The sequence below is a fragment of the Vigna angularis genome, chromosome 8 (assembly GCF_016808095.1).
Source record: "Vigna angularis cultivar LongXiaoDou No.4 chromosome 8, ASM1680809v1, whole genome shotgun sequence".
In the NCBI taxonomy this organism is placed as follows: domain Eukaryota; kingdom Viridiplantae; phylum Streptophyta; class Magnoliopsida; order Fabales; family Fabaceae; genus Vigna; species Vigna angularis.
Genome location: NC_068977.1, coordinates 4,625,900 through 4,647,533, shown reverse-complemented (window position 1 = coordinate 4,647,533; position 21,634 = coordinate 4,625,900). Strand labels below are relative to the sequence as shown.

At 37.4% G+C, this 21,634-nt stretch overlaps 1 protein-coding gene across 1 annotated transcript; it reads right to left on the bottom strand.

The window, feature by feature from the left end:
* Positions 1–3,695: 3,695 nt before the first annotated feature.
* On the bottom strand, positions 3,696–6,129 carry LOC108345434 (uncharacterized). Its single transcript, XM_017584032.2, has 4 exons — positions 5,781–6,129; positions 4,261–4,393; positions 4,076–4,125; positions 3,696–3,906 (listed from the first exon to the last, which is right to left on the bottom strand). The coding sequence occupies exons 1-4, from the start codon at positions 6,095–6,097 to the stop codon at positions 3,810–3,812; spliced, it is 597 nt and encodes a 198-aa protein (XP_017439521.1). The 5' UTR covers positions 6,098–6,129; the 3' UTR covers positions 3,696–3,809.
* Between the last annotated feature and the right edge of the window lie 15,505 nt (positions 6,130–21,634).

Here is a 21,634-nt window from a genome sequence, read left to right as displayed (position 1 = left end):
ACTGTGTCTGAACCTGATGTCATTTAAATGATTGAATATAATGTTCATGAATAAGGTGAGGAAGTTGCACTTGAGATGCATGAGGGTGGTGTCACAGAATAGTTGGATGAGGGGGTAGGTGGTCATGTTGGTCAGGGTGACATAATAGAAGTTGATGTTGAGGGTGAGGGGGACAGAATAGAAGTTGATGTTGAGGGTGAGGGAATACAAGATGATGAGGCTCATGATGAGAGGAAAGAACCAAATAATGTTCAGGAGACAATAGAAGTTGATGTTGAGGGTGAGGGAATACAAGATGATGAGGCTCATGAGGAGAGGACAGAACCAAATAATGTTCAGGAGACAATAGTAGTTGATGTTGAGGGTGAGGGGGACAGAATAGAAGTTGATGTTGAGGGTGAGGGAATACAAGATGATGAGGCTCATGATGAGAGGAAAGAACCAAATAAGGTTCAGGAGACAATAGAAGTTGATGTTGAGGGTGAGGGAATACAAGATGATGAGGCTCATGAGGAGAGGACAGAACCAAATAATGTTCAAGAGACAATAGTAGTTGATGTTAAGGGTGAGGGGGACATAATAGAAGTTGATGTTGAGGGTGAGGGAATACAAGATGATGACGCTCATGATGAGAGGATAGAACCAAATAATGATGAGAGTCCAGAAGCAAATGATGTTGAGGGTGAGACAAGGGAAGTTGATGAACCACATGATGAGAGGACAAAAGTAAATGACGGTGAGGCTAACATAACAGAAGTAGAAGAAGAGTTGGAGGACATAAAAGAACAAGTCTGTGAATGGAGTACATCAGATGATGATAATGGTGAAGTGAATAGTATGGATGGTTTAGTAGACATAAACATCCAGTGTGACTTCAGAGAAAATGATAGTTCTGGTAATATGGAGGTTGATTGTAGTGTTCTTTGTGAGTCAGATTTGGAAGAACATGACATTAGTGATAGCAATTTATTCAATGATGAATGGGAATCTGAGGAGTTAACTTCTCCTGATATCAGTGATGAAGAAAGTGATGTTGAAGAGGGATATGGAAATTTTATTACATTCACTATGCCAAAAAAGATGGTTGATTTCAACTGGGAGGTGGGAACATTTTTTGGACACAAAAAAAGACATATTGGATGCCATCAAAACCTACGCACTAGAGAATGGAAAAAATCTAAAGTTTATTTAAAATGATAAAAAAAGAATAAGGCTTAAGTGTGTGGGAGCAAAAGGAGAATGTCCATGGATGACTTATTTTGGTTACATGGAGGCAATAGATACATGACAGTTGAGGACTGTGGTGGATCGACACACATGCAGTAGGGAACATAAGTTAGGACTATTCAATGCAAAATGGCTAAGTAAAAAATTGGAAAAAACAGTAAAAGAGAATCCTAATGTTAAGGGTGTTGACATTAGAGATAAAATAAGTAGGAAATGGAACATAGCAATAAGTAAAAATATGGCTTACAAGGCGAAAGCCTATGCTTCAGACCAAGTGAAAGGGTCTTTCACTATGCAATATAATAGAATTTATGATTACGCTCATGAGCTATTAGCAAGAAACCCAGGGTCCACTATCAAGGTCAAAGTTGAGGACTATGATGGAAAGCGAATATTTGAAAGGTTCTACGCATGCCTCAAGGCATGCAAAGATAGCTTTGTCTCATGCAGGTCAATCATTAACCTTGATGGAGCCTTTTTGAAAGGTAGACATCGTGGTGAGTTGTTAACTGTTGTTGCTCGAGATGCAAACGGTCAAATGATGCCACTAGCATATGCCATAGTAGAGGTCGAGAACAAGGAGACTTGGACATGGTTTACGGAGCTACTCATTGAAGACCTAGGTGGACCTGAGTTGTGTTCTTCACTTACATTGTTATCAGATCAACATAAGGTAAATTGCATTATTGGTTTTTGTGTTTTATCTTATAAATATCATCATACTTATTGCTGACTCATTCATAGGGACTCTTACTAGTTGTACAAGATCTACTTCCTGGAATTGCACACAGATTTTGTGTAAGGCATTTATATGCCAATTTCAAGAAGAAATTCCCTGGAAAGAATTTTAAGAAGTTGATGTGGAGGGCAGCAACGACAACCCACCCACGGAAATGGGAGAATGAGATGAGAAGTATAAGAGAGGTCAACGAAGATGCGTTTCGCCACTTGATATCTATTCCTCCAAGGTATTCCACTGTCCATCTTTAAATTTCTTTTACTGTCTGTTAGGAAGCTAAAAGTATGACTTATTTTAAATACTAATTGTATGACTTATTTCTACATTCAAGGTTTTGGTCCAGATCAAGGTTCACAAGCACAACTCAATGTGATACCTTAGTAAATAACATGTCAGAAGCCTTTAATAGTGTTTTGGTTCAGACGAGGAGAAAACCAATTATTACAATGTTGGAGGAAATCAGACTTTACATCATGAAGAGATGGGCTACTAATAGGAAAAGGGTAAAGTCATTTAAGTCATCAATTTGTCCAAAAATATTCAGTAGACTACAAAAGGAGGCCCTACTAACACAGTACTGGATTCCCAGGTATTCACAAATTTTTTTCTTTTTTTTTTCAATAGCTGCTCTACATTACTAATGTTGCCTAATGTTCACAGCTAGTCTGCACAAAATCTATTTGAAGTCAGACATGTGTCCCAAATTGGGGACAAGTATGTGGTGAACATAGATGAATATTCATGTTCCTGCAGAAAATGGAGCATCAGTGGAATACCTTGTGTTCATGCATTGACAGCAATGAGGTTTCTGAACCTCAATGAAGAGGACTACATACTTGTATGCTTTCTCACTTCATCGTATGAAGAAATATACTCCTCTATTATCTATCCTATTAATGGAAACAACCTGTGGAAGATAACATAACATCCATATGTCATGCCTCCATCAAAAAGAAAGATGTTTGGTCGTCCTAAGAAGAAAAGGAGGTTAGAGCAGTGAGAGTTGAAGAAAAATAGCACCAGGACGAGCAAAGGTGGATTGGTTAAGAGATGTAGCAAGTGTAGGGAAGTGGGTCACAACAAAACGCGTTGTCCCAAGAGAAACGAACAAGATGTTTTGCAGTCACAAGGAGAAGAACCCACTTCATTGGCTTATGGTGCACGACATGGAGAAGAACCATCATCAGAGTTGAAACAATGTTTTAAGTTTTATGAAAGGAAATGTAATAGATAGATCAAACTTTGATGTAATCCATTACAACACTCTTTTAGAAACAATGCTTTAGCTTTCAGTATTCTATACTTGGTATTTGTATGAACAATGGATGACTACATACTTATTTCGTATTATGAATGGCAAATTTCATTGCAGCCTTTTACTTGTGAATGACGCATTTCATTGGAACATATTAGTTGTGAATGACAGATTTGATTGGAACATTTTAGCTCTCAATGGCAGATTTGATTAGACCATTTTAGTTGTAAATGGTACATTTGATTGGAACATTTTAGTGATGAAAAATGTCATATGTGAAACCTCCAGAATTGATTATAGGCAAGCCTACATTTTATGCAGATTTGAAACCTACATTTAATTTGTGTTTAATGTCAAACCTGAATAAAGTACATCAGCCAGTCACATGTTACATTGGTTCATTATAGGCAAGCAGTACAAACAAGAATAATGTTCACTACAAATCTTGATTTCATTCAACATTGAACATCTTCATTTCATTAAACATTAAAAATCTCCAACTATTACATATGCAATCAACATAACAAAACGAATACATTAAACTGCCGTACATTACACCTATACATACACACACATTACACCTATACATTACACCTCACATTTTGTGGAAGAATCAGCTTTTTCATGCATTTGAGGACACCAATCTAATGCCCATACAGAGCCTCCAACATTCATCACAAAATCTCTGCTCCAACAAAACTTGAGGTGTTAGCCAAATTAAATAATATAGGGCTAAAACGCTTAAATTTATCAGCAAGTTCAAACATAATTGTTATTAATTAATAGAAACATGGCCTATAATAACATAGTCAAGACAATGAATAAAACAACAAAAATATATGTCTTATTCATACCTGCATTCTTGAGATATGACCTCCCCAGGTTGCTCCGTTTGCATATCTTGCTAATAAAAAAAAGGATATGATAATGAGTTGGAAGTCTAGTTAGTAGTGATGAATAAAAAGGTAAATGTCATAAGATATGCGTTGCCAAAATTGGCCAGGAAACAAACAAGGTATACAATATAAAGTAAACATACCTCAGGAACCGAGGCAGAAGAAAACGGGGGCAAATTTATGGCACTGACATCTTTTCCCTTAAAACAATCAGAACTCTCGAGTCCATACACAAATTTAATGCTTTTTGATGGATATTTAAAATCTCTCCATTCTCTGCACATTTAACATCAACAAAAAAAAATTAGAGGCTTATTTTGGAAACTTCTAAAAGCTAGGACATCGGGCAGTTTTCAAAAACAAGGCTTTTGGTAACTACTAATATTATTCTTTACAATGGCTCTCAAATTAACAGTGCAAAAGGTTTTTTCTTTTGCATTACTATCCAACCACAAACTGTCATATATGCTAAATTTGTTGAATTTCACAATAACTATCTTAAAGGTCATACTAACAATGGTTTGAGATTGGATGACCATGCATAAAATTTTACCCATTAAACTCTTCTCTGCAGTTCTCAAAAAAAAACATTTCAAAGATAGTGGATACAAGATAAATAATTTGCAACTACACATTCAAGTAACGGGAAAATAATTTTAATGAATAATTAACAAGTAAATAATCAAATGGAATATAACTGAGGCAGGAGAACTAACAAAATGAATGGAGAAAATTATCACCAGTAGTCAAAAGACATGAGGGTGACTTTAAGTTAAAAAAACAGAAAAACTCATTGATGGCAATTTGCCTAAGCCTCGTGTGGGAGAAACTAACCATCAAATTTGGAACAGATGCAATAAACTTTTGTGTCATGGATATTACATTCCTTCGAGCCTTCCATTGAAACTTCCAGTAAAGTATAGAAAGATCTTAAAAATCGATATTACAAAGATGACATGTTGTATTTCTACTAATTTGAAAGGAATTTGACAAGAATTAGAAAATTTACTGCACTTTTCAAATTTATTGATATTGCAATCTGATTCCCACTATTAGATCCTATAGGAAGAATGACTATGTAACAAGGTTCCTTAAAGGCTGTAAATGAGGAGTATTCACTTGTCAGTAACCTCCAAATATTCAAAGAACTTCTAATGCAAAATTACGCTGTTGGAGATGAAATAGAAGAGAATTTGAAGTCAGTCAAGTCATTCAGGCAGAAAGAAAACATGAAAAGTTCTTCAAAGCAGACTTTTACACCTCAAAACATAAAATCATTTTGGAAGTGTTGCAACAATATGCTATGAATCATAACCTCAACCACATTGTGACTCAGCCAACTGATAAATCAGATACAATTTGTACTATTGCCATTGCAAAATGAGATGATTTCAATAATTGGATACTCCGTTGAAGGGTTTACAGACCATGTTTGTCATTCCATGTCAGAAGATGGAAAAGTATCTGTTCTTACATTTGTCCTCTTTTCTTCACAAGATGGAAAAATTACAATATTAATTCACATAGTAAGAAACAGAATAACATTATGGACTCCTCGTATACATACACAACCACTAGGAGGATGACATCATATTGCACCTAATTTATAAACATAATATTGAATGCAACAGAATTTCTCCCAACAAATTTGTTTTGTTTGTACCTTAAGAAAGTGACTGAGGAAGACATTCTTTGAATCTCCATCTGGTCAGTAGCAGCAATGTCATCTTCTTGCCCACAGAGTCTGATAATGGTATCCATGTCTCTGAAGAAATTTTCAACCGAAAAATCGAACAGAGCAATCCTAACACCATTGACAGCAGTAACATCAGCACCATTGTTTTCAGTTGCAGAATTTGCTGCTGATTTTTTCACAGCAACTCTCTCTGTGGCTTGCTTCGCCTTCTTCTTCCTGTTCTTTTCCTTCTCATTGCAATCCATTAGCTGGGCAATGTAAGCATTCTTCTCTCTGTCTTCCATTCCACTGTGAAGAATAATTGTAAATTTTTTTTAGAAACCTGGGTTCGAAACCTAAACCACAAGAAGGACCCAATTTATTTATATAAAAAATGTATTTTCCTATATAAATTATTTGATGATAATTTTCCTATATAGCCCTTTTACATAGTACGAACACATCTAATATATTCAAAGATTATTCACTTAGCAAAAACAACCCTTGCGTCAAATATAACTTTAGCAATTAAAGTCTATACTCATACATTCCATCACGCACTCCAAATTTATCACACAGAACTGTCGTTTACCGATAAATCACTTGCACACAGCGATAACATATATCAGACCGCATATTAAGCACGCACCACATCACTTGTGTTCTATAATTTGTCATAACACATACCATATCAATTTCTAGTAACTATACAGCAGCCCAGCATCCACATATTTACAGTGTTACATATTGAAAATACTCATTACTACATTAACAAAGTCAAACAGATTTCCCAATCCCCTACAACGTTTCATTAGTCCAAAAACCTTGTATATTTACAACCAAATTAGTCGAGTATAATGCCTTTCACATTCTACATCATTAAATATTCTTATTCAACCCATGATTCACTACTAACAGTACTTAAAACAGTTTAACAACATATGCAACAGTTTCACACAGTCAAGGATTTCATACAAGATAAGCATCCAATTACACCGGTATAGGCACATAGCATTCACTCCTACTCACTTATTTTCATACAATACCATGTCCCTATGTTAATTTCCCTTTTGGAATCCCAGTACTCATGCTCAACTTAAACACTTGTTCCTTTTTTTTTTCTCGTTACAGCTATATAAACTTATTGAGAATGTCTAACAGTATTGCACATCTGAACCACTTTACCATTCAAACATATATTTATACAAACCTATAAACACATAGAATAACTCATGCACCCAATTAACCTTTTCTAGAAAATTGCCAAACATAGCGGTTCACATCATTCATTACGCTATGTCTACACATACAACGTCCATTTTTATTTGTAAAATTCCCGTAGTATTATACCCACCCTTTTCCAGGAATTCATCAAAATCATAGTTTATAGATCCAAAGTCTCATATCAGCCCTATGAAATAGCCACTAAACCAAAAGAATATATTATATTGAAACATTTGAATGCAGCTTTTATATATATATATATATATATATATATATATATATATATATATATATATATATATATATATATATATATATATATATATATATATATATATATATATATATATATATATATATATTTATTGGAAGTCCTACGTCGACTAGATAAGGCCAATTTAGAGTATATAGATAGGTGCAAACCTCATCTTACAAGTTGGTTTTGTGGGGTTGAATTAAACTAAAAGTCCACTTCTTAACATGGTATTAGAGCCTTCTTGTAAATATTTCTTGAGGGTTTGAAAGATCTCTCTCACTCTCATTCTATATATAAATATTTTTTGAGGGTTTGAAAGATCTCTCTCACTCTCATTCTATATATAAGAAAGATTTTATACAAAGTACATGATAACCCGTCATTTAATCATAGTACCTTCCAGAATAACAATCCATTTGCATACATACATTTTTCTTCCAGCACCCTTACCCATTACTTTTTAATTTTGAATTAGCAAGTACCTAAATCCAACTTTCATAACAGTATCAACCAATAGAAAATTAACCTAAAATAAATAATATCAACACCCAATTTCGTCGGATAAGTAAATAAATAAATAAAAAAATAAAAGAATAATAATTAATAGTGGATAAAAAAGATAAAATAATAACTTTAATACCAAACACAATATTTTTGAAATGTTAGTTTAATATGGTAATAATTTGAATTAATATTATACTAATAATTATAAAACAATAATTAAAATAGTATATTAATATAATTTGTTGCATCAGTTGCTTTTAAAGAGAGGAAAATATGATTTTCTGACAATAATGATAATCAATGTTTTGAATATTATTTAATTTATTTTCTGTAAGACCATTTCTTCCCCTATTTTGTTTTATTGCCATTTAATTCACAATTAAAGCAAGATTGCCATAATATTATGTCGCAACCAGAAATCGCGACGGGACAACTCTCCGAAGAAAAAACGAAACAAAAGCTTTTGAAAAAGAGATTTGGAGTCGCCACCATAATTTATTCTGGAAAACTACAGAAAAACCATAGAATGATAAGGCATGGTCTACGAAAATGAGATTCTAAGTTCGGGAGTCGGTTACGTGTAGGAAAGGTATTAACACCCTACAACGCCTGTCCTAAGGCAGTACCTTTAACTAAATACGCGAATATGATGTGGTTTTCAAAATATTCAAACTATCCCCTAAAATAAAACTCTAAACAAACAAAATATATTTTTTAGTTTTTTTGGGCCCGACAAGGATGGACCTTGCTCGGGCCCAAAATTTTGTTTGAAACTGTTTGAAAATTTTGTTTGAAAATTGTTTGAGAGATTTGTTTGAGAAATGATTATAGATAAATTTGGATTTTTGGGAGAGTGAACCTGACAAGGACTAGCCTTGCTCCTACGTATCTCCACTTGTGATGGAGAATCAAGGATCACGTAGTTCTGTCAGAAAGATTGTTTGTTGTTTGAAATTGTAGATATTTTTAGTTTTTGTAAATTTCATATTTTTTTGTAATTTTATTTAAGAAAGAGAAAAGGTTTTTAGCACAAGGACGATGCGTGCGATCACACATGTGCCTAGACCTTTAAAACATATTTTTGTAATTTTTATTTAAGAAAGAGAAAAGGTGTTTAGCACAAGGACCATGCGTGCGATCACACATGTGCCTAAACCTTTGAAACATATTTTTGTAATTTTATTATAAAGAGAAAAGGTTTTTAACATAAGGACGATGCGTGCGATCACACATGTGCCTAAACCTTTAAAGCATATTTTTGTAATTTTACTTAAGAAAGAGAAAAGGTTTTTAGCACAAGGACGATGTGTGCGATCACACATGTGCCTAAACCTTTGAAACATATTTTTGTAATTTTATTATAAAGAGAAAAGGTTTTTAGTACATGCGTGCGATTACACATGTGCCTAAACCTTTAAAATATTTTTATTTTATAGAAGAGAAGAAGAAAAGGTTTTAGCACAAGGACGATGCATGCGATCACACATGTGCTTAACCTTTAAAACATATTTTTTGTAATTTTGTATTGTTCTTTTATTTTTAATTAATTTTTTATTTTTATATATTTTTTTTTTGATAAAATAAACAAACCGGCAAAACAATAAGCATACATATATAGTCACATACAATAATATGAAAAGAAAACAATCAAGTAAAACAAACATTAAAGAGCATAAAACAAAACAACCCAATAAGCATAAGGGTGTAGAGATAAAAAAAACCAAAGTAATATGACTCAATCAGCTTCAGTCCAGGTCCAGATGACGATATGGGTGCAACAGTGAAGTCTGGAGGTGTTAATTGCAGGTCATCTGGAAGAAGAAACAGCCCACCAGCCGGGCGCAATTACAGTCCAACTCTTCTTTTTTTATTTTTTTTTAATTTTATTGTTTCGCATAGGCTTCAGCCCAAATGAAATGGGTGTGAGATTTAGCAGCTATCATATGGATTTCAGCCCAAAATGAAAAGGGGTGCGAATGGGATTGCACATGTGACAACAGAATAAAAGGGGCAGCCCATACTGGGCCCAAGTTCTCTTAACAGAAACCCATTAGGGGTTCAAAGGTATTCTCTCATTTTCGTCCAATACTTACATCTCCTCTTCCACTTCCAGACGGAGCTGAACTGGGATTCTAGAGAGATACCGGTCTCCTTCTCAGGCACGTCGCCGCCTCCGTCCGCCACACACGCCGACGCTTACAGCTGGACCAGAGACATCACTGGCGGCAAGCGCTAATGTCGGAAGCGCCTTCGCTGCTCATGGGTCTCCCTTTCATGCCGGGGGCGGAAACGCCGCCACCGGCGCTACTCCTAGCCACCGTCGCCGACGTGGGAAGATGATTGTCCAATTTTTTTGTGTTTGGGTTTTCTTCTTTTGATGATTTGAATCTATTTTGGTATTTGTTTCGGTATAGATATTTTTCGGTGTGTCTTTGTTGCTCCTGGCTGTCTGGGACGCTTGCTATTCTTCAATTGTTGTTGTTCGTACTCGTCAAAGGAGGGGGAGGTACCTGCAAAGATACTCCGCTCAAGTCAGATGTGAGTTATGGAGCCTCAGTTCTCAAGAGAGTGATTACTGCTCTGAAATATTATTTAGGGTCTCTAGACATAAAGAGAACGTACCTGGACTTTGGTCCTGTCACTGTATTTATAAAAATAAAAATAACCACCTTACCTAAAAATGTGGTCAGTGGCTTGATAAATATCTTAACCGTTTAAGATATTTAAGATATTTTAATGGATATCTTACTACATAACAGTATTCTTTGTTGCCAGAGCAATGAGTGAAGAAAGATTTTGATTCAGTTTTTTTTTTAATGGTGTAGTCAAAGATGGTTGATGGGTGAAGATTGAATCAGGATGTTGATTTGGCCACGGGTGTTGGAGACGAGAACGAGGGTTGGAGATCAGTGATGATTGGGGTGGGAGTCATGTGCTGACCGTGATATAAGGATGAAGATGATGATGGGCGTTGGCCGTGAAAACGAAGAAGAAATGGTGTTGGCCGTGAGGAAAGGTGAAGATGATGATGTTGGAAATAGTATATGGATGAAGATGAGGTGAGTTCACGGGTGTTAGGGCTGAAGTATTGGAGGTTTCCTTTCCTTGGTTGAATGATGGATATTGGAGGTGATTACGGGTATAAGGATGGAGATGAGTGGTGAGGTCCGGTTCAGAGATGAATGATGATGATGTTGGAGATGGTGTATGGATGAAGATGATGGTCGTGAGAGGCAAAGGCCCTGGTCAGAGGTGAATCATGGGTGGTGAAGTGGGTGATGGACTGGAGCAATGAAGCGTGGCGAGCGAAATGGTTTCTGTTAAGTCCAATGGGGTGGATTATGTTTGGTGCGGGTCAAGAAGAGATTCTCGTTCCTCCTTAGGCCGTGATCGTACTCTATGTGATGGTTGTGAGAAAACGTTGATGATGGATGAAGATAGGTAGTGGCCGTGAGGTGTTAGTGTTGGAACAATCGGTACCGTTATAGAGTCGCGCAGCGGAATAAAATATTTTGAAAGCGTGTTACGGTCACAAATCAAGTTTCGATGGTCCGTTTTAGAAAAACAATTTTCTTAGAGAAAATTCATCAAACAGTTGATGTGCATAAAACAATAAAAAGAGTAGGGAGTAGAATAATTGATACACTGGATTTTTATCCTGGTTCGATTCAAAAGAATCTACGTCCAATTGTTAATCACTATAAAAAGTGATTAACGTTTTCACTAAAATCAGTTTCACCAATTACAATAAGAGTGAATAAAAAAAAACAGAGAGATAAAACCTTCCTTCGACGAACGAACCGGAAGATGACCACCTTACCAACTCGAAGAGAACCGCTCCGACTATCGACACACGAAACGCGAGCTTCTCCTATTCACGAGACCAGGCAAAGCACTTGAACTAGCTTTTTAGAACTTCCTCAGACAAACTGTATTCTCAAAAAGCTCAGGGTTCTTCTTAGAGTTTTGGAAGAACCTTATATAGCTCACTATTCTGAATTCGCAAAGATGAATTATAACTGCCACAGATAATCGATTATCAAAAGTGATAATCGATTATTAAAGTCCGTTACAGGGTTTTCAAAATGTAATAATCGATTATATGATGTGATAATCAATTATTCCTGTATGACTCTGTGATAATCGATTATTGTCATTCCATAATAGATTATTGCAGTTAAAAATGCAAGTTTACAAAGTTTACAAGAATTTCCTACTACATTTAATTTCTACAAATTGCTTTTAACTAATTCTAATATCTTCTTCAACTAAAACTTCTTGCAGCATCATCAAAACAAATTTCTTCAAGATTTACCAATACTCCTTATTGGTAACAATCTCCCCCTTTTTGATGATGATCAAAAATTCAATTTGTTAAAAGCATTTCTAATTTCCTGCACAGATTCCATACTTACAAACATGTTAGTAATAATTGCACTACTAAAATTAGAAGTTTTCTCCCCCTTTTTGATCATAAGCAAAAAGTAAAAAAGTGGAAAAACTCCCCCTCAAATTTTTCTCCCCCTCAACAAAAGAATTGATGCATTTCAAAACAGAAATAAAATTGAAATTTCATAACATGAAAGAACAGAATTCCTCATGGAATATAAGAAAAACAGAAATTCAACTCTAATTAAGAAGTACAAACAATATTAATTAATCCATAATAGAGATAAAAACAAGATATCTAACAAACTCATATATCTTCCCTTGAATGTAATAATCCCCTTTTAAAAACAGACTCAAAAAAGTTTTTTTTTTTTTTTTTTTTTTTTTACGCTGTGACTTAAGATAATCGATTATTACTTTAAATAATCGATTATTTGCGAGCCAAATTGCCAAAATCCAAATTTTGAGGACGAGATAATCGATTATTACCTTTGGTAATCGATTATTTACGTTAATTTTCGAAAAACACAAATTTGGGCCAAATTTTCAACTTAAGACACATCTAACATTCATAAATTATTTCAAAGCTCTTTAAAAAATACCAGGATACCAAAGAGTCTTCTTTTCCTTTTGAAAAATTAACCTGCAAAACAAAACAATAGAGTTTTGGTCCCCATAATCTCATTTGGGTCCTTTGAGGTTAGAGACAATTTACTTTATAACAGGAATCCAAGCATATTTTCCATTTGGAACATCAAAATGTTTAATTCTACATTTGTTAGAAGTGTGCCCCTTTTTCATACAATAAAAGCATGTGACAACATTTGGGTTTCTATAAGACATAGTTCCTTTTTCAACCCATACCCTACGGGTTCTTTTAATTTGGTTCTTACTTTTAAAAACACTTTTGTTTTTATAAACCTTTTTAACAGTTATAGGCATTTCAACATTATTATTTCCAGTTGCAACTTCAAGAAGATTTTCAAGAATATCAATATCAAGCATATGACTCTTACATGAAAGACATTCAACAGGATGTTCAACATTTGAAGACTCTTTCATTTCCAAGTTGCAAATTTTATTTCTCAAACTTACTTCCTCATCTAATGCCTTCTCATATTTAATTCGCAATTCTTTAAATTCCTTTTTCAAATTTTTATGAGCAGCATTCAATTTTTCAGATTCATCAAGCAATTCAAGAAAAGCCTTTTGTACATCAAATTCACTAGATTCAGAATTAGAACAACTTACTTGGCTTGCAGTGTCATCAACATTAGCTGTCAAACATAAGTTTGTTTCTTCAACAGAATCACTTGAACTACTTGAGTCATTATCAACCCAAGCAATGTGAACCTTCTTCTTTTTGTGAAATTTCTTGATAATTGGACAAACGACTTTTATATGGCCTCTTTCACCACATCCATAACATTTAAAGCTTGATGAGGAGCCTTGATTGTCCTTCTTTTTCTTCAAGAGTTGGCTTTTAGATGATTCATTTCTGGCCATTAAGCATAGATTTTCTTGTTCATTTGAATTGTTTGAGCTTGAGGAGCTTGAATCAGACAACGTCAACTTAACAACATCTATGACTTTATCATGAGTGACACTTAAAAATTCCCACATTTCCTGAGCACTTTCATAAACAGAAACTTTGAAAAAATCATCAAGGGTTAGTGCAGATAAAATTATGTTCCTAGCCCTAACATCATATTGTGCCATTCTATTTTCATCCATAGTCCACTCTAAAAATGGTTTTTCTACCTGCATATCATTTACAAAAATAGTGGGAACAATTGGTCCATTCATAACAACTTCCCAAATACCCCTGTCAATAGACTCCAAAAATATTTGCATTCTTATTTTCCAAAACGCATAATTTTCCCCCGTAAACAAAGGAGGTCTATCAATAGAAGCACCCTCAGCATAAACTTGGTTATGACCGCCCATTTTCGAAAAATTTGAAAAACTATCAAAGCAAGCTCTGATACCAATTGTTGGAACAATCGGTACCGTTATAGAGTCGCGCAGCGGAATAAAATATTTTGAAAGCGTGTTACGGTCACAAATCAAGTTTCGATGGTCCGTTTTAGAAAAACAATTTTCTTAGAGAAAATTCATCAAACAGTTGATGTGCATAAAACAATAAAAAGAGTAGGGAGTAGAATAATTGATACACTGGATTTTTATCCTGGTTCGATTCAAAAGAATCTACGTCCAGTTGTTAATCACTATAAAAAGTGATTAACGTTTTCACTAAAATCAGTTTCACCAATTACAATAAGAGTGAATAAAAAAAAACAGAGAGATAAAACCTTCCTTCGACGAACGAACCGGAAGATGACCACCTTGCCAACTCGAAGAGAACCGCTCCGACTATCGACACACGAAACGCGAGCTTCTCCTATTCACGAGACCAGGCAAAGCACTTGAACTAGCTTTTTAGAACTTTCTCAGACAAACTGTATTCTCAAAAAGCTCAGTGTTCTTCTTAGAGTTTTGGAAGAACCTTATATAGCTCACTATTCTGAATTCGCAAAGATGAATTATAACTGCCACAGATAATCGATTATCAAAAGTGATAATCGATTATTAAAGTCCGTTACAGGGTTTTCAAAATGTAATAATCGATTATATGATGTGATAATCAATTATTCCTGTATGACTCTGTGATAATCGATTATTGTCATTCCATAATAGATTATTGCAGTTAAAAATGCAAGTTTACAAAGTTTACAAGAATTTCCTACTACATTTAATTTCTACAAATTGCTTTTAACTAATTCTAATATCTTCTTCAACTAAAACTTCTTGCAGCATCATCAAAACAAATTTCTTCAAGATTTACCAATACTCCTTATTGGTAACAGTTAGCAGTGGCCGTGGGTGTCAAGATGGTTGGGTGGGATGATCGTTCGGTAACAACAAACACGTACAAGTATTCACAACAGCATCTATTTAAAAGCAACACATGCAAACTTAACACATGCAAACTTAGCAACCACATAACAGAGACATGCTCAAGGGCAACGTAACAGAGACATGTTTAAGGGCAACGTAACAGAGACATGTTCAAGCGCAGGTAACCAATTCACTAAAAACATGGAGTGCAAGGCATCACTTACCTCTTGAAGATCCGTTTGCTATTGCCAACCTTGTGTCTCCAATGAGTCTCAGCTGATTCTTTTTTCCAGTAAGGTCCCCTCTCCCTTGGTTGGTGAGAATCCAGAGTCTTGTAGTGGTGTAAAAAAACTTTACAGAGTTGCAAGATGGGCAGCCGTGCAAGAGGGGTACCACCGTTTGTGGTTTACAACCCAAAAGCCAAGGTCAAGCCAAAAATAATTAAATCCCTTTAGAGAAATAGGAAAATGATACTCGAACAACCAAATTTGACAACATTTGAACACGGCACACGTGTCGGCACACGTGTCAGCGTTTGAGCGGTCCACGTTTTAAAGGGAAAAAGCTGCTGCATTCTGAGAAAACCTGCTTCAACTGTGACGTGGCGAGGGACGAGCACGGGCAGTTTAGGGTGTGCGTTTCAAATTTGAAATGATATTCGAACTTCGTAGAGAGAGAAGCGGCGCGAACATTGGGGACGGATGGTGTGACCTAGACAGAGAGACGAGAGAGTTGGAGAAAGGGTTCACGAGCGAGAGAGAGAGACCGAGTCCTTGCCGGAGTGCCGCCGTTCACTGTTGAAGGCCGTGTCGGAGAGATCGAACGCCTCCAGCCCGTTCCGTTTGAGTTAATACAGTTGAGTTAACACTGAGGATGCTATGAAGCTGATGGAGAATGGTGAATACAGTTGAGTTAATCCCTCCGGGCTTTGTAGATATTATGCATTGTGTAGACATGTAATCATTTAGATAGGATGATGAGACTCTATGTCATGCGACTTGTTTTGATTCATTGTTTCTTTAGTTGGTATGCCTACATTATGCTTAACTTTGGCTCCTTGACCTTTTTCGCAGATGTTTATCATGAAAAGCGAGAGGTTTTTGATCGTGAAGCGGGTTAGTGTTATACACTATGCTTTATTCTACTTATATTATGTTTTGTTGTTTCATTATGTTTACATTGTTAACAACATGATGTAATATGCTGTTTGATTTTATAATTTATTTGATTTAACTACTTGGTTTTACTATTATTATATTGTTCAACTTATGTTGTTATTATAGATGACGAACGCTTGATCATAGATGACGAATAGTCGTAGGCTTGAACAGTTAGAGCCAAGAATGACCGAACGGTATATCCGCGAGGCCGAACGGTCGTTAAGCGGAACGCTGGTGTGGACGAGCGGCAGGAGAGAAAGACGAGCGGTAGATGAGGGAGGACGATAGGACGAACGGTTGGAAGCTTGCCGATGACCGAACGCTTAAGGCTGCGAAATGCCGAACGTGCTGAAGGCTCACGTTTTAGGACGAACGGTCACAGGAACAGTGGGAAGAACCGAACGCGCTCAATGGAGGACGAACGCTTCATCTCTTTTTTTTTATATTTATATTTATATTTTTATTATTATTTTATTTTTATTTTATTATTTTTTTATGATGAAAATAAAATTATTAATCAACCCGGACGAAATTGAGTGTTGACAGAGTTATTGATGATTTGAATTAATGCAGTACAGACTAGGAAGGTCGTCTCTCAAGGACCAATATTGCGGTTCAGTCATAGATGACACACGAAAAAAAGGGGGGTTTTTTTTTGGATTGTTTTGCAAGGAAAATTAAATTAATTAAAAGTTGAAAGTTAAAAACAATTGACAAAATTATGAAAATTAAAAGCTGAAAGCAGAAAACCGAACGGTTCTAACCAGTGTTAAAACCGAACGGTGATATAAAAGACCGAACGGTCCAAAGCACAGAACGAAAGGTTGAAGTATAAATTGCACAGAAGTAAAAACCGAGTTGTAATAACATTGAGACCGAGCGGTCTCCGAAAATGGATTTGAGCGAACGCTAAATACCGAGCGTCCTGACCGCACGGTTCTTATAACAAGGTAAAGACCGAACGTCCATACTGTGACCGAACGGTAGATGTAAGTATAAATGAAGGAGCCATTCAATCTCTAACAGACCGAACGATATGAAAATTAAGAACGAACGATCAATAAACAACAAGCACGAACACAGAGACAAGCCGAACGTCACAGAGCAAATAAAAATCAGATGAAAGATGGACGAACGATCTCTAACAGTGACGTTAAAGACCGAACGGTTTGACAGGCAGAAACAGTAAACGTGCAGAATTCAAAACCAGCAGAAACACAATTGCAGGAACAGTAAACTCGCACAATAAAGCTATCAGTACAAACGAACGTCAAAATTAAATTGCAAACAATCAACAACAGTATAAATTAAAGGTTTAATCCTTTTCGACATCCCTATTTATGTACGAATGTCTCAGATGGGTCCTCGTTTTCTAAAGTGTATCAAAATGGTCCTTAATTTTCAAAATTAATATCAATTGAGTCCTTTCCGTTAAGTTGGCTAGACGGCGTTAAAAAAATTGATGAGTGGATGTTGAGATGACGAACGAACGCTCGTCCACAAGCGAACGAACGCTCGTCCACCAGCGAACGAACGCTCGTCTACCCACTACGTGGATAATTGTGTTTTCTCTTTTCCTGTAAGTATGTGGCCTTTTGTTGAAATTTTTGGCACACATTTGGAGCAGTAGAGAAGGCTTGCGGCCGTGCAAGAAGGCCCTGGAATGGGAAATCTAAAATGGAGATGAAAAATCAATCGAATTTAGTTGAGACAGTCACAGTTGAAATGATCGAATTAGTCTTAATTAAAATTTGATCGAGTTAGACTTTTCTTTAGTAAAATTCAATTGAGTAAGTTCTAACCAAAAATTTGTCAAATTCAATTGAGATATCACCATCCAAATTCAATCTAATTTATTTTGTTTGACAACTTTTTTGACAAATTTTTTACCATTGTTTACATGATAGTTGTGATTAGTTCGTTTCAAATATATGGACCATTAAAATAGTGACACGTAATCTATTGTGTTTCGGATGTTTTGGGCGAGGGCCCTGTTGAAACACACTTACTGGTCGAAGACGGGCGGGTGGTCACGAACGGTAAAGGCAGGCGGATGAACGGCGAAGCTGTCATGGACCGGGCGAACGCTGCTGAGTCCCACGCACGCGGAGCGAGCTGAACTGGCGAACGGTACAAGGACGGATTGACGCTGCTTCACACTCCAAAATGGGCGGTCGTCCTCCTCTCCAAATTCCAAGCCGAGCGATCCTCCTCCTCTCCTGGCGCTGCTCCGTGCTCCAAACCTGGGGGGGCCGAGTACCTGCTAAAGGCACTCCGACGCTCAAGTCAGTAATATGATAGAGCAGTTTGTGATGCATGTATGCATCATAAGGAAAGTTGGTCTAGAACTCATACCTGAGACCTTTATTTATACTGATTGTAATGGGCTTTTACCTTTAGTGGGCCTGATAACGACCCTTTTGCCTCTAGTGGGCCTAATAACGGTCCAGTAAAACCTTAGTGAGTCACTGGCGTTTAACCGTGTAGTCAACCAAGCACGGGTCGGTTGGGAAGGATGGTCAGTGATAATGCTAAATTTTACCATTATTTAAGCATCAATTTAGTAGCAAAATCAACTCTTTCTAACTTATAACTTGTTAAATCCTCTTCTTTTGTCTTGTTTTCTAAATAATTGTGTTTTTGGCTACTTTGATGTACTTTCATCAATAATCCCTTATTTTGTAGCTAAAAATGAGCTTGGAAGAGTCTATAGAGATGAAACAAAGCAAGCACATCAGAAACGCTCGTCGCCAGAGAACGGACGCTCGCTCAGGAGAAGTGGACGTTCGTTCAGTGTGCACGCAGAAGAGGATGCTCGTCATAACCAGGCAGAAGAAGACGCTCGTCCAGCCAGCAGAAGAGGACGCTCGTTCAGAGTGGACGTCCAGCCAGGCAGAAGAGGACGCTCGTCCAACCAGGCAGAAGAGGACGCTCGTTCAGAGTGGACGCTCGGCCAGGCAGAAGTGTGCGCGCAAGAGAGGACGCTCGTCCATGAGAAGTGGACGCTCGTCCAGAAGAGGACGCTCGTTCAGAGTGGACGCTCGGCTAGGCAGAAGTGTGCGCGCAAGAGAGGACGCTCGCCCAGGAGAAGTGGACGCTCGTCCAGAAGAGGCGCTTAGTGGACGCTCGTCCACGCGCAGTGGACTTTGTTTTTCCATAGAGTTTCATGCCCGGGCGTGAGAAATGGGGCGCCCAGGCGTGACTTTCCAGAGAGTCTCGCGCCCCGGCGCGAAACAGAGAGGGCGCCGGGCGCGACTTTTGCTGATGTGTCTGACAGAGCTTATTTAACCCTAAAACGCGAAGGGGTTTGGGTCTTTGGTTATTTGGAGGCGCAATTCACTGAGAGGAGAGCTTGGAGGGCTGCTAGGGCTCGTAGGAACACTCCCTTCTTCCTCTTGGGTTCTTCATCTTCTTCCATGGCCATTTTGTAAGCTTAAAGGCTCTCCATGGAAATGGAGAGCCAAACCCATCTTGTTGGGGTTAGTTGTAGCCATTGAATTCTTGTGTAATTGTTGAATGATTTGAATATATATATGCCTTTTCTATCAATTGCTTGTATTCTTGTTTCCGATCTTAAAGCTTGCATGTAATGGGGACGTTCATGACTTGATTTTGGGGTTTTATGGATTATGGGGACATAAGATGAAACCCAGAACTGAAATAGGAGTCCTTGTGGTTCATTGATTCTAGGGATGGAAGATGATTCACATGTTGTCTTAGATCCTAGCTCTTTAATGCGGGTTTGCTTGTTAGATTGTCCAAGGGATTGGAGTTTGATAAGGAAAACCTAGGCTCTTTCATCTAAGGGATTAAGGCTAGAGTGTTTTAGTGGATTGACTTTAGTAAATTGATAGAGAGGAGATGAAATTGGTCATACACAAGAGTGCATTGGTGAAAACTAACCTTAACAATGTCATTTCATACCATTTCTAGTCTTTTCCATTTCCAAGTGCCTTCAATACCAAAGTCCAATCTTGTAAGGAAAATGATACTTGAACAACTTCATTTGACAACATTTAGACACGGGACACGTGTCTAAATGTGAGCGGTCCACGTTTTTAATGAAAAAGCTGTTCAAATCTGACGTGGCAAGGGCCGGGCAAGGGTTAGAAGTTGCGTTTGAAATTTGAAATTCATTTCCAACATTGTAGAGAGAGAAGCGGCGCGAACATTCAGAGGGAGGCTGTGACCTAGAGAGAGAGGCCGAGAGTTGGAGAAAGGGGGTTCGAGCGAGAGAGAGACGGAGTGCTTGCCGGAGTGTCGGCGGACAACGTTGAAGGCCGTGTCGGAGATATTCAACCCGTCCAGCCGGTTCCGTTTCACGGCCGCCGCAGCTCCGACGTCAACCGCTCGAAGCGAACACGTCATCGTGTTCCGTCCGTTCCGGCCCAGCGACTTAGGGGCGCGTTCAAGGTGTCGCTTCGTCCCAGCTGCTCCGGCCTTGTCCCGGAGTGCCGCCGGAGCATCGTCGGAGTGTCGCCGGAGTGTGGACTGTTCGGTGGACCAAAAAGAGGGGTTTTCCGGGTTGTCAGTCCCACCCACACCTTAGGCAATCGTCTTTGTTCCAACCGCCACACGTCGTCTTCACTCAAGGTTGTTTTTTTTTTTTTTTTCAGTGGAATGAATGTTTAATACATGGATGATGTTGTTTGTGGATGGATTTGGTTATGTATGATACGTCTCCCAAGTGGATTTTGTTGTGTTACTGATTTGTATACATGTTCTTTGGTTAATCTTACATTGTTGTTGTAATTTTGTTGGATTGGTAGTCATGGATTGCACAAAAGAAGAAGGTTACAAGAATGTAAGTATATTTATTATTATCAAAACTTATAACTTTCTTTGAAAATAGGGTATGATGGTTTTATTGTTTGAAAATGAATTGTAGTTGCGGTTGCGGGCATGGAGTGACACAAAACCGATAGTGGACCTTAATTCTATACTACGCCAAAGTGATAGGACACGTATCGATGGATTCTTTCTCCTTGTGGCTGACCTTCTTTTTCTAGTAACCAGTCTCTGTTTCTCCTCCCTCCTTGGATTGATCTCTCTTGTTCCTAGGAAAAAAACCGATCCTCTCCTCCCTTTTTCGTAACCTTTAGTAAGTGCGTTCTCGCCCCCTTTCTTGGTGAGTCTCCCCTTTTCTGTAAAATCCTCTTCTCCCAGCATCGAGAGTGTTGTAGTGGTGTAGCAGGCTTTATAGATGGAATCTGTACAGAGGTGCAAGATGGGCACTCGTGTATGACAACCCAAAAGTGAAAGTGCCAGCAAAAAAAATGATTCTCTCTTTCAGAAACCCATACTCAGCCAAAAAATATTCTTTTATTGCAGAAACCCATACTGTGAGTAGACATTTTCGGAGGACGGTTAATGGCAGACATTTTTGGCAGTTGAAAGTGGGAATCCTCGCT